This window comes from Danio rerio, chromosome 24, assembly GCF_049306965.1.
Source record: "Danio rerio strain Tuebingen ecotype United States chromosome 24, GRCz12tu, whole genome shotgun sequence".
In the NCBI taxonomy this organism is placed as follows: domain Eukaryota; kingdom Metazoa; phylum Chordata; class Actinopteri; order Cypriniformes; family Danionidae; genus Danio; species Danio rerio.
In genome coordinates, this window is record NC_133199.1 from 40,168,575 (window position 1) to 40,186,401 (window position 17,827).

Sequence of the window (17,827 nt, forward strand, 5' to 3'; positions counted from 1 at the left end):
CTCGACCGAGAAATTAATCTTTCACAATGTTGCCTATTAATTCAAATACTTTCATAATGACATGTAAAATGACATACTTCACCAACAAACAAAACATAATAAGGCTTGTCAGTTATTTTATCAATACTGTCGGAATTGTCTATAAGGCTTGCCACAGCCATATCACCCTGCAGCCCAAGAGCGGTTACTCACTGAAGCTAAGCAGGGCTGAGCCTGGTTAGTACCTGGATGGGAGACCACATGGGAAAACTAGGTTGCTGTTGGTAGTGGTGTTGGTGAGGCCAGCAGGTGGCGCTCAACCTGCAGTTTGTGTGAGTCTTAATGCCCCCAGTATAGTAAAGGGGACACTATACTGTCAGTGAGCGTCGTCTTTTGGAGACGTTAAACTGAGGTCCTGACTCTCTGTGGTCATTAAAAAACCCATGGCATTTCTCGTAAAGTGTAGGGGTGTGGCCCAAATTCCCTCCAGAGGCCCTTACCCATCATGGTCTCCCAATCCACCGAACTGGCTCTATCACTGTCTCTCCTCTCTACCAATAGCTAGTGTTTGTTGAGCACACTGGCGCCGTTGTCCTGTGGCTGCCGTTGCATCATCCAAGTGGATGCTGCAGTCTAGTGGTGGAGTGGAGAGACCCCCCCTCATGATTGTGACGCACTTTGGGTGTATGGCCATACATGATAAATGCACTGTATAAATGCACAGTACTTGTATTGGAAAGCCCAGTGGTTTGCTGTTTTGCATGCACTTGTTGTTTTGCATGCACTTGTTGTTTTGCATGCGGTTGTTGTTGTTGTTTTTTTCACTGCAAGACAAATAGCTTTTGACAAATCGAAATGTAATTTCACATTCACGCTTCATTGTTCCACTAAATGCCGCCTCAAATGCCACCTTGTTTCTGAAGTGTGAATGGAAATCATGCTAACACAAAAGCTGACATGTGGCTTTGTGCTTCTACGACTGGTTCTTTTAAAGGAATCAGGCCCAGGGGTGTTTTGTGGAAAGCAGCAGTAAAATGAACACAACCAACGTGTTATACTGGCTTTTACAATGGCTCTAGTTAATCTTTTGACAGGCACTGGTCTGGGTTTCATCAACCTTTAGCTTGAAAAGAAATCTTTTTTTTCATGGTTTCTCATTAATAAAGCACATGTAGGACAGTTTAATTAGTAAAAAAAAGGATTGTTTTTTTGTAATTAACACTATTTATCTTGCTGATTACAATCACCATATTATTTTCATTCATTTCTTTTCCTTCGGCTTGGTCCCTTATTCATCAGGGGTCGCCACAGCGGAATGAACCACCAACTATTCCAGCATATGTTTTATGCAGTGGGATGCCCTTCCGGCCGCAACCCAGTACTTAGAAACACTCACACACTCTCGCATTCACACACACTCTTACATTAAGGCCAATTTAGTTCATCCACTTCACCTGCTGTATGGCGCATGTGTTTGGACTGATGGTAATATAAATGGTCATTTATATTATATTATTTTATTGTAATTTATATTATATAAATTATTATTTATTATTTAGTTTTATGTTTTACATTTTTTGATGATGGTAATATTTTATTTTATTTTGTTAACTGTAACAATAGTGTGTAAACAGCTTCAAACTGAGACAAGTTTAATATATTTTTAACAATGTTAATATCAAATTTAAATAATTATTTAATTTATTTTACACTTTTTTGATTATGGTATTTTTAAATTAAATTTATTTTATTTTATTTCATTTTATTTTATTTTATCTTATTTTATTTCATTTCATTTCATTTCATTTCATTTCATTTCATTTTATTTTATTTTATTTTATTTTATTTTATTTTATTAGCTGTAGCAATTTTGTGTAAGCTGTTTTAGACAGCTCCAGGTTTTACATTTATAAATAATGCAAATATCAAATTTAATAAGTTAAATTTTTTAAATAAGGTAATATTAATTTATTTAATTTTTTTGTTTTATTTTATTAGCTGTAGTAATAGTGTGTAAAAAGTTTCAGACAGCTCCAGGTTTCACATTTTCTTACCCTTTCATGCACTTACCCTAATATCAAGTTTAATTATCTATATCTGTTTCACAGTTTTGGATTGTGGTTAAGTCAGGTCCTTGTTTCACATTCTTTTTTAAATATTGGTAATCTAATTTATTTATTTTGTAGTAAATAATTTTTTGTTTATTTTGAACTATTACTATTTTATACTGTTTAATTGTAAGTATTTACTCTCAACATTGACAATGTATCTGAACATTTGATTGTGATAACTGGTTGTAATTTTCTGTACACTTATTACTCTTGTTTCCATTTTCTTTTCATCTTTTTATTATTATTATCATTATTATATTTTAGGGTTTTTTTTCTTTTCTTTCTTCCATTTTTTTCTCTTTTGTAAAAAAAACAACAACAAAAAATATGTAACTATTCTGATATAGTGTTTGTATTTTCACAATAAAAATTAGAACAAAAATATTGGTAATATCAAATTAAATGTATTATTTAGTTTTAAGTTTTATTTTATTTTATTGCTACAGCAATAGTGTAACCAGTTCAAAACAGCTCCATGTTTCCCATTTTTTTTTAATTAAAACTATTATTTAAATAAATAAATATATTTATTATTTAATTTCATCTTTCACATTTTTTGATTATGGTACACAATTTTTATTTATTAAATTTAATTTAATTTTAAAAGTTATTATAGTAAGTTAACCGTTTTATTTTCGCTCTTTATTAATTACTTTGTTTAAACCCTCATTATGCAATAGCTGGAAATAATATGTGCTGTATTTCTTTGTGTAATGTAATAATTGATTTAGTAAGATCATTTGTATTCAGTCTTTTATCGCATGTATCTGTATTTTCAGAGCGCTGTCTGGAAGACCATGAGCTTGTGCTGCAGGTTCAGTCCTCCTGGCCTGTAGAGGGCGACACTAAACTGCTCTTCCGCAAAAACTACGCCAAGTACGAGTTCTTCAAGAAACCTGTGGTATGAAGACAACAATACAGTTTACATTTGATTTCAAGCACAGATCATCAGCTAGCCGTGTTTAATTGTGCCTTTTTCTCCAGTCATTTTTCCCAGAGCACATGATCTCTGACAGCGCTGATGTCACTAAAGGCATGACATCATCAGAGCTGGTCCAGGTAGGAGGATCCAGAGCTTTTAAAGGGGTCTTTTTTGTTTATTTGTACCAATCTCTGCAGTCCACTTATCATAATATTGAAGTAATAGTCAATTTTCTGGCCAGTTTTGATCTCTTATTGGAACACAACATTTAAATAGACATGGTAGATTATAGACTAAAAGTAAATTCACACTATTGTGATTGGCTGACACCATGTCCTAACAACACGCGACTAAATACTAACCAAATATATAAAAACTAAGTAGAAATTGTGTTCACAAAAATAAAAACTAAGCCAAAACTAATGATACCATTCATTTCAATTCAATTCAGGTTTATTTGTATAGTGCTTTACATAATAATTACTGTTTCAAAGCAGCTTTACAAAAGGAACACATTATTGCATTACAATCAAATTTAGAAAAGTTAAGATTATTAGTTACCATAACTTTATTAGTTACAAATAGTATTAGTTACTAATACAGTGGTCTCTTTTAACTGCAGGAGTTACATTCTAAAAATAGCCCACAATAGGTGAAATCAAAGTAGTCCGCGTTATTTTTTACAATTATTATAGATGTTTTAAGCCTGTAAAACTCCTCACAACACTTTTTTTTTTGATCAAGGTATTGTTATTTAATTTTACAAGCTGTAGTTTACAGTATAACATAAGTTCAACAGAACTAAGAACCCATCCACCCCCCCACAAATACCAGACAAACAATATACAAGGCTTACATAGCCAGATGTCCAAAAATAAATAGGTAAAATACAATAATAAAAAGTAGAAAGGACAAAAAAAATAATAATAATAGTAAATAAAGATGACTGAGGACTCCTCACTACACTTTTTCTATACTTTTCTCAGACAGGCATTAATATTTTCACACTTTTCCTCCTGTTTAAGCATTTGTGTAACAGAAGTTTTACTTTTTGTGCGATAGTTAACATCTTCCTCTGCCTTTTGGGTGCTACCGCAGGTGCCTTTGACAGTGCAGGACGTTTTATGAACGTTGTGTTGGGGGAAAAACTTCACACTGAAGTTTGAGCTCGCGTAATTCTGCTGTACGGCGCTATGAAAATTGGGTGGGATTAAACAAGATGATTAGACATTTAACAAGCAAGCGATTGGTCCATATTTAAAATATCTGTACAGAGAGGTCATGTTTTGATCTTCGATCTGTCTCGCACAATGACGTGATGTGATTTCGCAGGTCAGAGTTCACCAAGCTTGAACTTTCCAAACATGTCGCATGAGCTTGCATTTCCAGACTGTTGCATAACATGCGAATGAATGGAAGTCTATGTGGAGAAAAGTGCAGTGTGACCGCAGCTTTACGCTGCTAGCGATCTAAGATTTATGTAAATTTGGCAAGCTGAACGCATTCTGTATGCGTTGACAATGACAATGGTCTTGAGCCAATCAGGACGCAGAACACAATTCGCTTATCAGGGCGCTGTAAAAAAAAGCATGTCAAACTGCACAAAAAAATCTGCGAAACTATGAGGCCGCGAAAGGTGAAGCACGTTATAGTAAGGGACCACTGTATACTAATATTAGTTTGCTTAATTCAACACATAAAATAAAAAAAATGTATAGAAATAATGTAAATATAAAAAACACGAATAGAAATGAAATTATTAAAAATATAATCATATTAATGTTACATTGTGTATAAATAATAATGTAAATAAAATAATGTAAATAAAAAAACTATCCAAAATGTAAACAATATAAAAAGTAAAAATAAATAAATAAATAAATAATAAAAATATTAATAATAAAATTGTAGCAAAATACAAATAAAAATAAAAAAATGAATGAAAAAATAAAAAAGCTAGCACATAAACAAAATTAAATAATAAAATAAACTTTCAAATTAACTAATAAATTAACAAAACATAAAATAAATACTTTTAATTAAGACAAAAATGTGTTAATAAAATATTTACATAAAAATATGCTTTAAAAAAATAAAATAAAAAATAAATAAATAAATAAATTGACAAATTAGCATGTATAGTAAAAAATATTATTTTCTCAGCAAATTTACAAATAGTATTAAAACTAAAACTAATTGAAAAAGGCAAAACTAGAATAATGTTGGTGGGCGGAGCTAGGCAGGCAGTGATCTAGAAGTGGGCGTTGATATTCTGTGGAGGCGGAGTTTAGCCACACTATTACATAATAAAGTGTCACATACTGTACACAACCTGTCATTTCGGCTTCAATATAAGCAGTTTTGATTCTAACAGGAAAGTCTGGAGTTATTCATATCATTTCTTTATAGTATTTTAGATTTACGTTGTATTCTGTTCAATTTAGTTTAGATTATTTATTTGGTTATTCTCAATATGCACATTTTATTAATATGTATTTTCTGTAAATAAATAAAACCAGTTATTTACTAAATTAATTTCTTATATATTATATTCTTATATTATATTATTATACACACTATTTCATAATAAAGTGTCACATACTGTACATAGCCTGTCATTCTGGCTTCAAAATAAGCAGTTTTGATGCTAACGAGAAACTCTGGAGTTACTTAAACAATGCTTTTTATTATTACCATGAAAATATGTCAAAAAGATCAAGCGGATTTAGATTTCTGCCCCCTTTAAAATCATCAAAATACAGCGGTACAGACTTCCTAACCATTTCCTCCGTCTCTGTTGAAGAATATGGTGAAGAGCGGCTCCTGTCCGGAGATTCAGGGCTTTCTGCATGTGAGAGAGGGTGGAAAGAAATCCTGGAAGAAACTGTATTTTGTTTTGCGGCGGTCTGGGCTGTACTGCTCCAGCAAAGGACAGTCGAAGGTGCCGCAAACACACAAAAGCACATTCATGCACACACATTTGTTCTGTTTGGACATGTACATTTGAAGTCACAATTTTCACCCTCCTGTGAATTTCTTTTTCTTTTTTAAATATTTCCTAAATGATGTTTAACAGAGCAAGGAATTTTTCACAGTATTTGCTATTATGTTTAATCCTCTGAAAAAAAGTCTTGTTTGTTTTATTTTGACTAGTTTTACATTTTTTAAATCCATTTTAAGGTCAATATTATTAGCCCCCATTGAACAATATTTTTTGATTGTCTAAAGAACAAACCACTGTTACGCAATGACTTCCCTAATTACCCTAACTTAACCTAGTTAAGCCTTTAAATGCCACTTTAAGCGCAATACTAGTATCCTAAAAATATCTATTCAAATATTATGTACAGCCATCATGGCAAAGTTAAACTATAACCTTCAACTGTATGTCTGTAGGAACCTCGGCACCTGCAGTTTACTGGAGATCTGGAAGATCTGAATGTGTTTACAGTGTTCACTGGCCGAAAACATTACGGGGCACCAGGAGAACACGTCTTCTGCATTAAGGCAAGTGTTATGAAGTGTTTCTTTTCTATTATTGGTAGAATTTAGTGGTGTTTATTATTGTTTTATATTTATCTTATATTCAATCATAAATTACTTTGGTTTATTTTTAGTTTAAATATCAGTAGAGTTTTATTTCTTTATATTATTTTAGATTTACATTTTCTGCTCATTTTAGTTTGTTTATTTGTTCTCGATATGCCCTTTTTTTAAGGCGCATTGTGTATTCATAAATAAATATAATCAATTATAATATGAGTTTTCTCATGTCATATTGTAGTATTATATTACATTATATTTACTATTATATTAATATATTATTTACATTAAGGAACTATTATTGTTCATATTTTTATGTACCAAGGCATTACATTTTATTTGTGAAGTTTATTTATAAAATAATTTCGAGAGGATAGTGTGCCTATGATTGCTTGCAGCTGGTCCTGCATTACTCCATTTATGATTCACCAATCAGACGATTCCTAAGCCACTATAAATACCCAATAAGTTCCAAATAACAGCCATCTTCGTTTTGAAGAATCCCCCTTTCCACCCCTACTCCTCCTCCTTTCCTAGATGGGTGGCACGGTGACCCAGTGGTTAGCACTGTTGCCTCACAGCAAGAACGTCACTGGTTCTAGTCCTTACCAAGCCAGCCGACATTTCTGTGCGGAGTTTACACATTCTCCCCGTGCTCATGTGGGTTTCCCTTGGGTTCCCCGGTTTCCTCCCACCGTCCAAAAAACATGCAACTAGTAGTAGTAGTAGTAGTAGTAGTAGTAGTAAAACTTTATTGTCCTTGACAGGAGATTTGTTTTGGGCATCGCCATATTGCTGCAGACACTCACTAAAACAAGCAATAAAAAACAGTATAAAATACAACAATTACAAAATTTATGGTGCCAATTAAGATATACTCTTATTAAGTAAACCCACTGACACAGGTACAAAGGATTTCTTGTAACGGTTTAACCTACACTTTGGGACTCTATATCTTCTACCAGAGGGAAGCAGTTCGTACTGGGGAAACAAAAAATGAGTTGGATCCTTTACAATCCTATCCACCTGATTGAGGACACAGTTCTCATATAAAACTTGAGGATTAAAATTTTCGTTGTGCCCGACAATTTTCCATGCTGTCTTTAAGAGATGCATCAGTTTAGATTTACACTGAACAGAAAGGTTGCCAAACCACACTGTAATGCCATACCTGACAATGCTTTCAAGAACTGCTTTATAAAACAGCATCATGAGCTTCTTGTTGACTCCAAAAAGACGCAACCTCCGTAAAAAATACAATCTCTGGTGTAAACGAGAACAAACCCAATCAATGTGTGTATTCCATGTGAAAGAACTGTCGATATGAATGCCCAAGTACTTATAGGTTTCTGACTGAGTAATAGGATCATCATGTACAACCACTTGACGATGGTCACCTATGCACTTTGGGTCAAATACCATCTCTTCTGTTTTCTTAGTATTTATTTTTAGCTTATTTCTATCACACCAATCAATGAACTGACTAATTTCTGACTGATATATCACCCCAATATCATCCTTCTCATAAAGTAAACTTAAAATGGCTGTGTCATCAGAGTATTTAAAAATAAAATTCTGTGAATGCTTACTTATACATTCATTTGTAAAAAGTGTAAAAAGAATAGGTGAACTGACACAGCCTTGTGGAACCCCAGTACTACTGTTCTTTTCCTCTGAACAGATGTTTTTAACCTTGACAACCTGAGTTCTGTTTGTTAAAAATGAGAAATACCATTTGCATATGAATGGGTTTATATTCAGCTGTTCCATCTTTTCAATTAATAAATGTGGTTGGATCGTATTAAAAGCGGAACTAAAATCAATAAAAAGCAGTCGAGCATAAGCTTTAGGATTGTCTAAGTGCTTAAGAATCAAGTGCGAAATACTATTAACTGCATCTTCAGTACCTCTGCCATACCTATAGGCAAACTGTAGAGGATCTAAATTACTAGCAACTTCTGATTTTACAATGGACACCACACATTTCTCAAAACATTTCATGATAACAGATGTTAATGCCACCGGTCTAAAATCATTGTACTCAGAGGGCCTCGCCAACTTAGGAACAGGAACAATTAATGATTTTTTCCACAAACTAGGAACAATACCAGAGTCTAAGGATTTTTGAAATATGGGAACCCAAACTGGAGTCAGTTCATCAGCACAGCATTTAACAGTGTATGGCAAAATTCCATCTGGACCTGCAGATTTATTTGAGCCAATATGTTTAAAATAAAAATTTATCTGCTTAGGATCAATCAGTGGCCTATCATAAGTAACACCTCTAGGAGACATTACCTCCGAACTGTTGACTGGGGTGTATTCACAATTCTCAAATCTTAAGAAAAAGTCATTCAACTCATTCACTTTCTGTGAGTCATCAAAAATAGAAATAGAGGGAGTAAAAGACTGCATATTGGACATAGATTTCATAGAGTCCCACAGTTGTTTAGAATTAGACATGTCTAGTCTATTCTGCAGGCATTGTTTATGTTTTATCCTAGCGTCTCTTAATAATCCATTTAACTCCTTCTGAGTAACTCTTAATCCTTGATGATCATGATTATGAAAGGCCAACTTCTTCCTCTTAATACAATCTTTAATGTCCTTTGTGATATATGGTTTATTGTTGGCATAGATGACTATATCCTTTTTTGGTATCACATTCTCAGTGCAGAAATTAATATAATCTGTTATTACCGTGGCAGTTTCATTAATATCCTCGCTATGAAAAACTTCCCAGTCAGTACAGAGAAAACAGCCTTTCAAGGCTTCAACGCTGTCCTCTGACCAAACATTCACAGTCTTCACCACGGGTTTATTTTTCTTTAAAAGAGTCTTATACGTAGGAATTAAAAACACAGTATTGTGATCAGAGTTTGAAAGGGGAGGTCTTACCCTGGACGTGTATGCCTCTTTGATGTTCCCATAGCATTTGTCTAAAACATTTTTGTCTCTTGTATTGTCTTTAACATATTGATCATATCCAGAAAGAACAGTCTCCAATTTACAATGATTAAAATCACCAAGAATAAACACCGGCGCTCCTGGTGTACGTTCAAGTTGGTCTTGAATACAGTCTCTTATAGCACTGGCGGCTATAGCTGCCTTAGCGGAAGGTGGAACATAAGCCACACAGATTAATATATTCCCGAATTCTCTTGGGAGGTAGAAAGGTCTCAAACTCAAGCATAAGAGCTCAATATCCGGATTACATACTGCAGATTTAATTGTTATGTGACTGCACCAACGCTCATTCACATAAACGCAGATTCCACCTCCTCTGCTTTTTCCTGAGGCGGCAGATCTATCGGCTCGAATTAGAGAAAAGCCTTGTACCTCTACCAGTGAACTCGGAATCTCCGGACGAAGCCATGTTTCAGTCAGTGCCAGGAGACCCGCCTCTCGATACTCAAAGCAGGCTCTAGCTTTGATGCGTAGTTCATCCATCTTCTGTTGCAATGATCTGACGTTACTTAGAATAATTGCAGGTAACGGGGGTCTGTTTCCACGTCGGCGAAAACGCCGCCGGACGCCGCCTCTGTGACCTCTTTTCCTACGACATGTACTCGCCGTCACCCTGTTTCTCAAACAGTCGGGAAGGTTAGGTGGTGCACCAAAGTCGGCTGACCGAAGCTGAAGCAAGTCCTCTCTTGTGTACACCATGATCAGGTCGCTATTCGTTGTTATGTGCGTGTAGCCGGCAGAAAACAGGTGCCCGATTATTAGCAGGCCAATAAAGAGTTCTACGAAAGTCGTCATACTGATATTGCACCCGAAACTACTAAAGTACCAGTGTACCGCCACAAAGTTTAAATAATTAAGTATACCAGCAAGTTCAAAAGTAATTTCACAAAAAATGTCAGCAGCAACAAGTGCCCGTTGTACTCTTTAAACTAAAGTAAATTGACTAATCCAAATCTGCACCATAGACATGCTCCTATAAGTAGTTATCTCTTAAGAGCAATCACTCTCTGTTCATTAGCTACTAAGGCAGGGGAGTTCTCGAGATCTACCTGAGCTCAAACTCCCCTCTCGCCTTGCAAACGGGAGGGAGCCCCGGGCTCGAGGATCTTATGAGCTTAGGGCTCTCTCCCCAGACAGCATGCCAAACTAGTTTCATAGTCAATCGTCAACTAAGTATGTACTCTTTAAGTATTTTTAGTGTTTTCAGTATTTGTATTTATATTCATTCATTCATTTGTGTTTTTATTCGGGATGCTCCGATCGATCGACCGGAGATCGGTATCGGCTAATAATCACATTTAATGACTCAGTTCAGTATTCACTGATCTGGCTGATCTCATGAACCGATCGCAAGTGTTTGTTTATGAGTTTAAAAGCAGAGGCAGATGCACATAAAACATACATCCTGGGTTATACATACAGCAGCTACAACATGTGAGGAGATGAATGAAGTGTGGGAGAATGACGCTCCAGTCACAGCAGCTAAAATACATACGGATGTGGTGCAACCATTGTATATCCAGTGTTTGGAGCTGCTGAGCAGAGCGATCACCCTATCCAGTGTCTCATCCAACCGTATGACCTTTGTCAGAAGCTCTGTGAGTGTCCCGCATATTCATACCGGCTCCATGACGGCTGTGAATTAGTGAAAATACTCGACTCGTGAATAAAATTGTGTTTTAGGCATTATAAAGCTTGAATCATCAGAATTTGTACTCAATATCAGCCGATCACCATGACAAGGAATCGGTACTCAGTTTTGGCTACAAAACTCCTGATCGGAGCATCCTTAGTTTTTATTTATTTATTTAAAACTAACTAAAGTGATAAATACATATGACAAAATGCCAAATATTTTTTTATTTAAATAATTGAATTTACTAAAAATAATTAATGTATATGATTAAAAACTTTTTTTAGTCATTTGGCACATTATTTTGATAACTAAATGAAATAAAATGATTTTTCTTTTAAATTAATACAAAAAAAATCTAAAGCAATTGATAAATAGAGCATTGTTCATGTATTGCCAAAGCAGTAAATAGTTGCATCAGAAGTCTAAATGGGGTTGTATTTATATTTTAGTCTTCAAAAGAGCGGTTTCGCGGGCAGGATTTGAAGCTGATGTGTGCCGACAGTGAGCAGAGTCGAACGTGCTGGATAACGGCCTTCAGGTTGTTTAAGGTACATCAACACATGCAAAAAACAAGTCAGAACTGACCCATCTGACACCTGTAAAGACAAATAATATCTGATAGTGTTTGTTTGCATTTTAGCATGGGACACAACTTCAGCAAAACTACCAGCTCTCCCAGTCCAGACTTCACAAACCATCCAAACCAGACTCCAAGGTATAGCAAAATGTCTTTCACTTTAAGAAGCCTGATATTTTCTGATCTTAGTCTTCATGTAGTTAAGTATATGTCTGTGAATCTAAAAGATCAGCTCTGAGTTTTCTAAAGCTTTTCTTGCCCTCCAAAAAAAGAAATTATTCTAAACTACATGTAATGATTCATCAATAAATTTAGTCAAATTAAAAAAAAAATATCATAACTATTATGACCTTCTAACACTGTAGTTGTAGCCAAGACTAGATACGTTTGGTTTGTGTTGTTGGCATGTCGGGAAGATGCTTTTTTTTGTGTGCTGTGAAAGCAAACTGACTTCCAATTCGTACAGAGTAAAGCCGACTGAGCAATCAGAGCAGAGTAGAGATCCATCGGGCAAATGAGAGTAGAGCCATCTAATTAATGAAAGCAGAGAAGAGTAGATTAGAATAGAGACATCTGACCAACCACACTAGAGTAGACCCATCTGACCAATTAGAGCAGAACCATGTGACTAATCAGAGCAGAGTAAATCCATCTAATCAATAAGAGTAAAGTAGAGCCTGACCAATCTGACCTGAGTAGAACCATTAGAACAGAAGAACAATCTGGCCATTTAGAGCAGCTTGGAGCCACCTGGCCAATCACAGCAGAGTAGACCAATCGTTTGACCAATCAGAGCATAGTAGAGCCATCTGACCAATCCGAGGGAAGTAGAATCATCTGGCCAATCAGAGCAAAGTAAAATCTTCTGTCCAATCAGAGCAGAGTAGAACCATCTGAACAGAGTCGAATCATCTGGCCAATCAGAATAGCTTAGAGCCACCTGGCCAATCAAAGCAGAGTAGAGCCATCTGACCAATCAAAGCAGAGCAGAGTAGAACCATCTGAACAGAGTAGAATCATCTGGCCAATCAGAGCAGCTTAGAGCCACCTGGACAATCAAAGCAAAGTAGACCCATCTGACCAATCAGACCAGAGTAAATTCATCTGACTAATTAGAGCAGAGTAGAGATCCATCTTACCAGTGAGAACCGAAAAGAGCCATCTGACCAATCAGAACAGAGTACAGCCATCAGAGCAGAGTAGAATCATTTGGCCAATCAGAGCAGATTAGAACCATCTGGCCAACGAGAGTAGAGCGGAATAGAGCCATTTGACCAATCAGAGCATAGTAGAGCCATCAGAGCAGAGTAGAATAATCTGGCCAACCAGAACAGCTTATAGCCACCTGGCCAATCACAGTAGAGTCGACCCATCTGGCTAATCAGAGCAGAGTAGAATCATCTGGCCAATCAGAGCAGAGTAAAACCATCTGACCAGTCAGAGCAAAGTAGAGCCATCTGGCCAATGGGAGTCGAATAGAGCCATCTCATAAATCAGAGCAGAGTAGAACCATCAAAACAGAGTTAAACCATCTGGCCAATCGAAACAGCTTAGGGCCACCTGGCCAATCACAGCAGAGTAGACTAATCACAGTGAAGTAGAGCCATCTGACCAATCAGAGCAGAGTAAATTCATCTGGCCAATCAGAGCCGAGTAGAATCATCTGGCCAATCAGAGCAGAGTAAAACCATCTGACCAATCAGAGTAGAGAAGAACCATTGGAACGATACAATACAACCCTCTGGCCAATCAGAAGAGCTTAGAGCCACCTGGTCAATCACCGTAGAGTCCACCCATCTGGCTAATCAGAGCAGAGTAGAATAATCTGGCCAATCAGAGCAGATTAGAGCCATCTAGCCAACGAGAGTAGAGCAGAGCCATCTAACAAATCAGAGTAGAACCATCAAAACAGAGTAAAACCATGCGGCCAATCGGAACAGCTTAGGGCCACCTGGCCAATCACTGAAGAGTAGACCAATCAGAGCAGAGTAGAGCCATCTGACCAATCAGAGCAGAGTAGAGCCATCGGACCAATCAGAGCAGAGTAGGCTCTGGATAAGGCGGGGTTTATATCGTCCAGATCCTTGAAGCAGCTCTTTCAGACACTAAGGCTGCGTCCGAAACCGCATACTTCCATACTATATAGGACGCTAAAATCAGTATGCGAGCCGAGTAGTATGTCCGAATTCATAGAATTCGAAAATCAGTATGCGAGAAGTTCCCGGATGACTTACTACTTCTGGCGAGATTCTGAAGTGCGCATCCAATGCATGCTGCGCTATCCCATGATGCCCCGCGAGCGAGTTCATGAATGAGAGTAAAGCGACGCAACTGACGCAGGTAGGTCACGTGACTATGACAAAATGGCGGATGTAATACGTCCGAATTCCATTCATACTTTTTTCATTCATACTTTATTTAAATTCAAATGCAGTACCTACTAAGTAGTAGGCGGTTTCGGATGCAGCCCAAGAGAAAAGAGCTGGTGCTGAAAAAAGTCTTGTGAAAATTAAAGTGTTTTTTTTTTTGTCCTTGCGTTGATGTAAACCTGTTGTTCTAGACTTCTTAACGAACATTGAAAATAGCACAACAGGGGCGCTTTAAAAGCAGCTCATCATGCTCTGCTCTGATTTCACATATTAGCTTTGCATGAGGAAGAGCGCAGAAGTGTAAGTTACTCACTGGTCTTCCTCATGCATCAGTTCACAGACCGGGACGAGTCGATGGTGGCCATGGATTTTTCAGGGAAGAGCGGCGGCCGAGTGATTCAGAACCCACACGAGGCCCACAATGCAGAGCAGGAGGAAGGACACAGCTGGAGGGTGTGTATGTGAACGCGTCTGTGCTCAGGGGAAAATATCAGCTGCATTTTTCAACAGAATTCAGGCGGCACTGCTGAGAACGCCTGCTATACTGTCAAGTTCAGCTCAAAGCATTTATTATGCATTTATGCACCTTATGCAGTGTTTGTTTGGATAAAAAAAATTGTCTACGTACATTACAAGTATTTCAAGTACAAAGTGACATTTTCAAGGATGCATTATTTGAGTTTGTTTGTCAGATTTTGGTAAAACAGAATGAAATGTATATTATATAAAACATGTAAATGCAAATAAATGTAGTTAGATGTAAATTTGTAAATTAAAAAAAGGTTACACAATAATATTAATAATTCTGAAATAAAGTTTTAAATATTTTTTTAATTTAGTTTTATTAAAAAAAGTAAATTAGGTTTATGCAAGTTTGAAAAAGTAAATAAAAATGTACTTGCATACACTCACCGAGCCGGCCACTTTATTAGGTACACCTTACTAGTAGCAGGTTGGACCCCCTTTTACCTTCAAAACTGCCTTAATTCTTTGTGGCATAGATTCAACAAGGTACTGGAAATATTTCTCAACGATTTTGCTCCATATTGACATGATAACATCACGCAGAATTCTCTGCTGCACATTTATAATGTGCTCCCGTTCCACCACATCCCCAAAAAGCTCTATTGGATTGAGTTATGGTGACTGTGGAGGCCATTTGAGTACAGTGAACTCCTTGTTATGTTCAGGAAATCGGTCTGAGATGGTTCACACTTTATGACATGGTGCGTTATCCTGCTGGAAGTAGCCATCAGAAGATGAGTACACTGTGGTCATAAAGGGATGGACATGGTCAGCAACAATACTCAGGTGGACTGGTGTTGACATGATGCTCAATTGGTACTAACAGGCCCAAAGTGTGCCAAGAAAATATCCCCCACACCATTACACCACCACCACCAGCCTGAACAGTTGATACAAGGCAGGATGGATCCATGCTTTCATGTTGTTGACATTCTCTGTAAACCCTAGAGATGGTTGTGCATGAAAATCCCAGTAGATCAGCAGTTTCTGAAATACTCAGACCAGCCCGTCTGGCACCAACAACCATGCCACATTCAAAGTCACTTAAATCACCTTTCTTCCCCTACTGATGCTCGGTTTAAGCTGTAGTAGATCGTCTTGACCATGTCTACATGCCTAAATGCATTGAGTTGCTGCCATGTGATTGGCTGATTAGAAATTTTAGTTAACCAGCAGTTAGACATGCGTACCTAATAAAGTGGCCGATGCGTGTATATGCGTGTGTGTATTTTAGAATAATGAATATATTTATTTTGCATCTTTATTTATTGTTATTTCTGTCTATTCAAACTATATTTGAAATAAAATATTTATTTTTGAAATTAGTTTATTAATAAATTATAAAAACTTCAAAAGAAAATTCAATGGGCTTGTTTTAATTGACAAGGCTTCGACTACAACAAGATTAGACCATATAGTTTATTTAGTTTAATAAAAATGTTTATATTTTAGTAATTAAATTTTTTGTTATTTGTTTTTTAATCATTTTAATGATCAATTTTAGGAAAAAATCATTACATATGTGCATCTTGAGACAAAACAAAGATACTGCTGTATTTTAAGATCAGTCAGTGCAAGTTAAATAAAAAAACTTTATTTTTCGTCTGTGAAACTGAGGAAAATCTATTGATTGATTTCTCTAATGTTTTATTTTTTTGTATTTTAGAAAAGAGAAGCTTTGCGTCACAGTTTACCCCCCAACAGCCACGGCTCACAGCTGCCCGGTGAGTTTCTCATTTCAGCATTAATAAATCATAATGGTGATGAACAGATCTCTCTGAATACTGCAATGTTTCTGCACAGCGGTTCACCGGGTCCAGCCATGGTTTCATGGGGGCGTGTCTCGAACTAAAGCTGAAAGGCTATTGGAGGAGCAGGGAGGAGTGGACGGGTCAGAATCAGCTTACGAATTATTTTGCTTATCGTTCATGTTTGCGCTGTAAACTAGTGTTTATATACAGCTGAAGTCAAAATTATTCACCCTCCTGTGAATTTTTGATTTAAGTGTTTCCCGAATGATGTTTAACAGAGGAAGGAATTTTTCACAGTATTTCCAATATTATTTTTTCTTCTGGAGAAAGTCTTATTTGCTTTATTTAGTCTAGAATAAAAGAAGTTTTTAAATTAAATTAAGTCAAAATTAATAGTTATGCTGTTATATCGGTTATACAATGACTTGCCTAATTATCCTAACTTGCCTAATTAACCTAGTTAAGCTTTTAAATGTCACTTTAAGCTGTATAGAAGTGTCTAGTCAAATATTGTTTACTGTCATCATGGCAAAGATAAAAAAGAAATCAGTTATTAGAAATGAGTTATTAAAACTATTATGATTAGAAATTTGTTGAAAACATCTTTTGGTTAAACAGAAATTGGGAAAAAATATAAAGGAGGGTTGATCATTCAAAAGAGTTGAACTATCTATTCAATGGGCTTGTTCTAATTGACCGGATGTATTTAATTCTGACTTCCGACTTCAACTGTGGTTTTGTCTTTTCTGGCAAACAGGATGTATTTGATTCGTGACAGTCAGCTTCACGTGCAGTGCTTTGTGCTTTCACTGTGGCATGAACTCAAGACAAAACACTACCTCATCATTCCTGTAAGTCTTTATTCCTCACTGTGAATCAGCTTCTTTTTAATCAAGAATTAAACTCACTATTAAAACACTATTCATTTAATTGTATTAAATCTGTAGTGCTCAGCATATACGAGTACAACACTCACAAATCTCTCTTTTAAATTCATCTTTTTAATAGGAAGCTATACAGTATTATATTCGTGCATATACATTAGATTAGTCAGTACTGAAGCCAAATCTGGAGCTTATGTAGGATAATAACTTAAAATAATGCTTAAACTAGAACACTCAAAGTTATATGTTAAAGAAAAATATTAAATACAAATTTTAAAAAGAGGAAAAAATCAAGAAAAACAAAAATGCAGTTTGTTTTTCTTTTTGCATTATTTTGCTTGAGTTGAATTGTATTATCCTTTAATTTCTAAATATGTTTAGTGACTAAAATATTATTTTAACAAATATATCTGTTTAATAAATCCGTTTTGTTTAAATGCACCAAAATACGTTGCCTATTTTGACAGAAGTGGACACAAATATTCATTTTCAAAATAGGGTGTACTCAATTATGCTGAGCACTGTATATAAAAAGTAGTATATTTAATATAGTACAATCTAAA

General features: G+C 35.9%; 1 protein-coding gene across 1 annotated transcript in view; it reads left to right on the plus strand.

Annotated features, from left to right (window-relative positions):
- The window catches only part of grb7 (growth factor receptor bound protein 7), a 40,952-nt gene that overhangs the window by 18,272 nt on the left and 4,853 nt on the right, over positions 1-17,827 (plus strand). The window contains exons 5-14 of the mRNA XM_003201342.7: positions 2,870-2,991; positions 3,075-3,149; positions 5,816-5,953; positions 6,409-6,519; positions 11,608-11,706; positions 11,799-11,873; positions 14,438-14,557; positions 16,296-16,353; positions 16,433-16,520; positions 17,138-17,231. Of these exons, the coding sequence (XP_003201390.1) occupies positions 2,870-2,991; positions 3,075-3,149; positions 5,816-5,953; positions 6,409-6,519; positions 11,608-11,706; positions 11,799-11,873; positions 14,438-14,557; positions 16,296-16,353; positions 16,433-16,520; positions 17,138-17,231 (980 nt within the window). The remainder of the gene's footprint in view (positions 1-2,869; positions 2,992-3,074; positions 3,150-5,815; positions 5,954-6,408; positions 6,520-11,607; positions 11,707-11,798; positions 11,874-14,437; positions 14,558-16,295; positions 16,354-16,432; positions 16,521-17,137; positions 17,232-17,827) is intronic.